The sequence below is a fragment of the Schistocerca serialis genome, chromosome 2 (genome assembly GCF_023864345.2).
Source record: "Schistocerca serialis cubense isolate TAMUIC-IGC-003099 chromosome 2, iqSchSeri2.2, whole genome shotgun sequence".
NCBI classification, from domain to species: domain Eukaryota; kingdom Metazoa; phylum Arthropoda; class Insecta; order Orthoptera; family Acrididae; genus Schistocerca; species Schistocerca serialis.
In genome coordinates, this window is record NC_064639.1 from 1,125,073,262 (window position 1) to 1,125,079,555 (window position 6,294).

Here is a 6,294-nt window from a genome sequence, read left to right on the forward strand (position 1 = left end):
ACTGGTTGAAGTCTGAGGCCACGACTCAGTATGTAGCGTATTGACGTAAAAGTAACTGAAGCGGAAAGCGTATCAGATGTTATAACTTTCTCGTCAGTATTTTTATTTGCTGCCTGAACGGATGTGTGCTCTGAGAGGCGTCAGTTTAAGGCGCTAAGATGCGTTTAGGTTAAGACACATATTTTCTTTTTCTTTTTTTTGTAACAGATCGTGTATATTATACTGCATATAAGTTAACTTACGTAGCCTTACGTCTGTAGTCGCATTTTAAGTGAATAATGTCTTAGTCGCAAACTAAATACTGAAAGCGTTTCGGTGTATTTCTAAGCATCACCAGAGTTCACTGCAGGATATACATTTTCCCTTAAAACTCTTAATATGGTGAAAAACAGTTGTATTGCTTAATGTGAAATAACTTCGCGATATTCACAATTTCGAGTCCTTACGTCGCTCTTTTAACCAACTCCGTAAATGTACCATGCTGTTACAGTGAACATTCAAGAAGAATATGAATGAGACGAAACGCTCTTTCTCGAAATAATTACTAACTCTTCATGAAAAAATATCTCAATCAAGAGATAATACCATAATTTGAAACATCTGCGGTCATTCCTTAGTTGCTATACAGATTATCGCTTTTGTATGTGGGGATCGTCTGCTACTAAATAAACGCCTTTTACTTGTTGAATAACGTCGCTGCAGCTGTTGTAAATACTTTATTAAAGGCACAACCGTTTCGTAATTTAAATCACATCATCAGATGTAACTATTATAGTGGTTAATCCATTTTACAGTCCGATTCCAAATATTTCTTTAATATTTGAGAAATTTCGGGAATAGCCATAATTACGGATTAAAATGAGGCAATGAAACTGGAACCGCAGCCGAAGCCGTCCTGGAACGTAAAGGCGCAAATCAGACGTGTAAGGCAGTCGCAGCGTTCTATCCCAGCGCTTTGTCTATTGTTCGTCGCATTTTAATCAATGAGTATCTCTTTTTTGCTAAGTTTCCCAAACTTTATAGAAAGGTTTGGGATCGGACTGTAAATGTGGCTCGAGCACTATAACATTTGCACCTAATGATGAAATTTAAATTAAGAGAACGGGAGTGCATTTACGAGGCTAATCTCAAAAGTAAGGTCTCCTATTTTTTATAAGTTCATAGACCTGTTTATTTCTACAATGGTTTACATCAGTTTATAGCTTGAATATTTAGCTATTTTCGACATAATCACCATTTCTGTCGATGCAGTTTTGTAGACGCTGTTGCAGTTTTTGTATGCCCACGTCATAGCAGCTCGCCGTCATGCTGTTCAGAAAGCTATGAACCTTTTCTTTCACCTCGTCGTCAGAGCTGAATTGCTGGGACCACAATTAACGCTGAGAGGTACTGTGAGACTCTGAAAAAACTCAAACGGGCAATTCAGAACCGGAGAAGAGGAATGTTGAGCAAGGGCGTACACATTCTCCATGACAACGCTCGCCCACACATCGCTCGGCAAACCGTTGCTCTCCTGCAACAGTTCCAGTGGGACATAATCACCCACCCGCCCTATAGTCCTGACTTGGCGCCCAGAGACTATCACCTGTTAGCTAGCTTAAAAGAACATTTAGCCGGATAGCGATTCAGCTCCGACGACGGGGTGAAAGAAGAGGTTCATAACTTTCTGGACAGCATGGCGGTGAGCTGGTATGACGTGGGCATACAAAAACTGCCATAGCGTCTACAAAAATGCATAGACAGAAATGGTGATTAGGTCGAAAAAAATGGTTTAGATGGCTCTAAGCACTATGGGACTTAATTTCTGATGTCATCAGTCCCCTATAACTTAGAACTACTTAAACCTTACCAACCTAAGGACATCACACACATCCATGCCCGAAGCAGGATTCTAACCTGCGACGGTAGCCGTCGCGCGGTTGCAGACTGTCGCGCCTAGAACCGCTCGGCCACCCCGGCCGGCGATTAGGTCGAAAAGTAGCTAAATGTTAAAGCTGTAAACATATGTAAACCATTGAAGAAATAAACAGGTCTATGTATTTATAAAAAAATAGGAGACATTACTTTTGGGATTACCCCCGTAATAAAGGATTTATAGCAGCCGCGGCGGTTTTTATTCAACGTGTAAAAGTTTGGCTATGGATGGCCACCCAGTTAACTATGTACCGACTTGACAGAAAATCCTAGGAAGTTCTGGTCTTACCTTAAATCAGTAAGTGGATCGAAACAGCATATCCAGACACTCTGGGATGATGATGGCATTGAAACAGAGGTTGACACGCGTGAAGTCGAAATACTAAACAACTTTTTCCAAAGCTGTTTTGACAGAGGAAGACCGCACTGCAGTTCCTTCTCTAAATCCTCGCACGAACGAAAAAATGGCTGACATCGAAATAAGTGTCCAAGGAATAGAAAAGCAACTGAAATCACTCAACAGAGGAAAGTCCACTGGACCTGACGGGATACCAATACGATTCTACACAGAGTACGCGAAAGAACTTGCCCCCCTTCTTACAGCCGTGTACCGCAAGTCTCTAGAGGACCGGAAGGTCCAAATGATTGGAAAAGAGCACAAGTATTCCTAGTTTTCAAGAAGGGTCGTCGAGCAGATGCGCAGAACTATAGGCCTATATCTCTGACATCGATCTGTTGCAGAATTTTTTAGCTCGCGTATCATGTCATTTCTGGAAATCCAGAAGCTACTCTGTAGGAATCAACATGGATTCCGGAAACAGTGATCGTGTGAGACCCAACTCGCTTTATTTGTTCATGAGACCCAGAAAATATTAGATACAAGCTCTCAGGTAGATGCCATTTACCTTGACTTCATGGAAGGCGTTCGATAGAGTTCCGCACTGTCGCCTGATAAACAAAGTAAGAGCCTACGGAATATTAGACCAGCTGTGTGGCTGGATTGAAGAGTTTTTAGAAAAACAGAACACAGCATGTTGGTCTACAGACGTTAAAGTAACCTCTGCCACAGCACAGGGGAGTGTTATGGGATCATTGCGTTTCACAATATACATAAATGACCTAGTAGATAGTGTCGGAAGTTGCATGCGGCTGTTCGCGGATGATGCTGTAGTATACAGAGAAGTTGCAGCATTAGAAAATTGCAGCGAAATGCAGGAAGATCTGCAGCGGATAGGCACTTGGTGCAGGGAGTGGCAACTGACCCTTAACATAGAAAAATGTAATGTATTGCGAATACGTAGAAAGAAGGATCCTTTATTGTATGATTATATGATAGCGGAACAAACACCGGTAGCAGTTACTTCTGTAAAATACCTGGGAGTATGCGTGCGGAACGATTTGAAGTGGAATAATCATATAAAATTAATTGTTGGTAAGGCGGGTACCAGGTTGAGATTCATTGGGAGAGTCCTTAGAAAATGTAGTCCATCAACAAAGGAGGTGGCTTACAAAATACTCGTTCGACCTATACTTGAGTATTGCTCATCAATGTTGGATCCGTACCAGATCGGGTTGACAGAGGAGGTAGAGAAGATCCAAAGAAGAGCGGCGCGTTTCGTCACAGGTTATTTTGGTAAGCGTGATAGCGTTACGGAGATGTTTAGCAAACTCAAGACTCTTCAAGAGAGGCGCTCTGCATCGCGGTGTAGCTTGCTGTCCAGGTTTCGAGAGGGTGCGTTACGGGATGAGGTATCGAATATATTGCTTCCCCCTAATTATACCTCCTGTGGTGTGCGTACTGTAAGACCTTCGGTACACACACCATCAGATTATTTGACTTGTTGCTCTAACGAAGTAGGCGAGTGTCAGCAATATGTCTCGTGGTCTTATCGTGGCGTGTTTATCTTCTGCCGTTAGGTCAGACGATAGAAATGCCACTTGCACGCTTAGAGTAGCAGATTGACGGTGACCAACTTTAAACAGAACTCGATTAATTTTCACACACATTTATTAAAATAATAAAAAGCGTAGATATTACTTAACTTGATTCTGGATGCTATTTACAATTGACAATCTGAAGTTCCTTTGGTCTTGGTACGTTAATCTTATTCTCACATATCTCTGATACTTGACAAAGTGTCTATACATTTATATTCATGGCTATTTACAGGAATATGATAATCTTATTAGGCGCAGACTGAAACTTGACTACAGACTAATGCAGACTAATGCAGACAAATGCAGACTGACTAATCGGAGGTCTGTGCACTCGTTACAATACCTCGCGTGTTCAGGTATCAGTGCGCGAGTGTGATCTGCGAGGAGAAAAGGTTCTACGTAAGCAGCGATCACATTGGCTGCGATACATATTAATACGTGGATCGGCGGAAGGAGAATTTGGTCCGTCTCTAAGGCAGCGCCATCTCGTAGTGCGGAGACGGACGAGCGCTGCGCCTGCGCTCTTGTGCTTAGCGGGGCGCACTCTATTGGGAAAGTTGTGTACGCGCTGACTACGCGGAACTATGTACACAACACCTCCCGAGGAGATCACGAATATAAAATTAGAGAGATTCGAGCGCGCACGGAGGCTTTCCGGCAGTCGTTCTACCCGCGAACCATACGCGAGTGGAACGGGAAAGGGAGGTTATGACAGTGGCACGTTAAGTGCCCTCCGCCACACACCGTCTGGTGGCTTGCGAAATGTAGAAATGTAGTAGATGTAGAAACTGTTATGTTCAAAAGTCTTTTAATTTTTGTGGTGAGAGTGTGACTTTCTCTTGTACGTAGCCGCTGGACGGCCCTCACGTCCGCCATAATTGGTCGTAAACTTGTGAACTGGCTAATGACCTTGATGTCGATGAGGAGCTAAATCCCTGACCCTGACCCTGACTTGTGGACTCGCTGCTGTGCAGATGACGTCCTTATCGTGGCTGCTGCTGGCTGCCGCCGGCCTGTCGCTGGTGGCGGCGTCGTGCGACAAGTCGCTGCTGCCCGAGCTGACGTTCACGCTGAACGGCGCCAACCTGGCCTGGCCGTGCACGTCGACGCGCAACATCTACGCCTCGTCGGGCCGCTACGTGTCGCGCAACATCATCGCGACCCGCGTGCAGATCTTCAAGGACGAGGCCATCGTGGCGACGCCGCGCTACAAGCCGGGCGTGCCCTTCACGCTGGGCAAGCTGTCGCTCAAGAGCAAGGACCACCAGGCGGTGCTCAGCCCCTTCCCCTGCTGGAGCCTCCAGGAGGAGGGCAACTGCCAGGCGCTGCAGTCGGTCGTCGACCTGTTCCTCGACCCGCAGGACATCCTCTGGGTGCTCGACGTCGGCATCGTCAACACGCTGGACCAGCCCATCCGCCGCTGCCCGCCCAAGATCGTCGCCATCAACGTGAAGACCGGCAAGGTGGTGAAGGTGATCGACCTGTCGGGGCTGGTGTGCTCGGCCAGCCGGCTGCAGTACCTGGTGGTCGACTACGCCGAGGACGGGCGCGTCTTCATCTACGTGAGCGACGCGGCGACGCGCGCCATCATCGTGTTCGACGTGACGGCCGGGCGCGGCTTCCGCGTGGTGCTGCCCAAGGCGGTCACCGACGGCTGCTTGCGCCGCGACGTGCTCTACCTGGCGCTCATCCGCAAGCCGTGCGGCACCACCGTGCTCTACTTCACCTACCTGTCCTCGGGCCGGCTCTTCTCCATCAAGACGGCCCACCTGAGGCGCGGCAGCGCGCGCGGCACCGTCGTCGACGTCGGCCCCAAACCCACCAACCTGGTCATCCTGGGCACGGACGGCGGCACCGCCCTCTTCTTCCGCTACAAGGGCGACAGCGAGATCTACCTGTGGAACACGGAGACCTGCTTCAAGGAGGAGAACTTCATGCTGGTGCAGCAGGCCGGCGAGTGCCGCCTGGCCACGCAGGTGGTGCCCGGCTACAAGCGACTCATGTGGGTGCTGGAGAGCAACTTCCAGGACTACATCCAGAACACCGTGGGCTGCGCCGGCGCCTCCGTCTCCCTGCACCCGCTCGTCAAGGGCTGCGAATAAACGCCCCACCCCACCGCCTCACCACCTGAGCGAAGCAGACGCAGACGAAGACACCTCCAATACTGCGCTGGGGCCACCCCGTGGCGATTATCTCGATACCCCTCAAAGACGGACCGCAGCCGACGGGTGAAACCTGTACGCAGTAGCAGGTGTTCATCTTTAGAGTACCTCTTTCTCGACACACCAATATTTCGCTCACACATGTATTCAACTGAGAATGCAAGTGCCTAAATATTCTTCAATAAACCTACAGCGAACTTTGTATGAAATATGTCCTTACCAGTTTCTCAGATACATTAATGAAGTCGAAACAGACAATCATAGTGATACAACATTTTTA

The 6,294-nt window shown here is 47.6% G+C and overlaps 1 protein-coding gene across 1 annotated transcript; it reads left to right on the forward strand.

Moving 5' to 3' along the window:
- The first annotated feature begins 4,826 nt into the window (after positions 1–4,826).
- On the forward strand, positions 4,827–5,954 carry LOC126456720 (major royal jelly protein 1). Its single transcript, XM_050092460.1, has one exon. It carries the CDS (start codon positions 4,827–4,829, stop codon positions 5,952–5,954), a length of 1,128 nt encoding a protein of 375 aa, XP_049948417.1.
- The last annotated feature ends 340 nt before the right edge of the window (positions 5,955–6,294 follow it).

Coding starts and splice junctions, on each gene's coding strand:
- LOC126456720 (XM_050092460.1), top strand. CDS start 4,827: ATGACGTCCTTATCGTGGCTGCTGCTGGCTGCCGCCGGCCTGTCGCTG.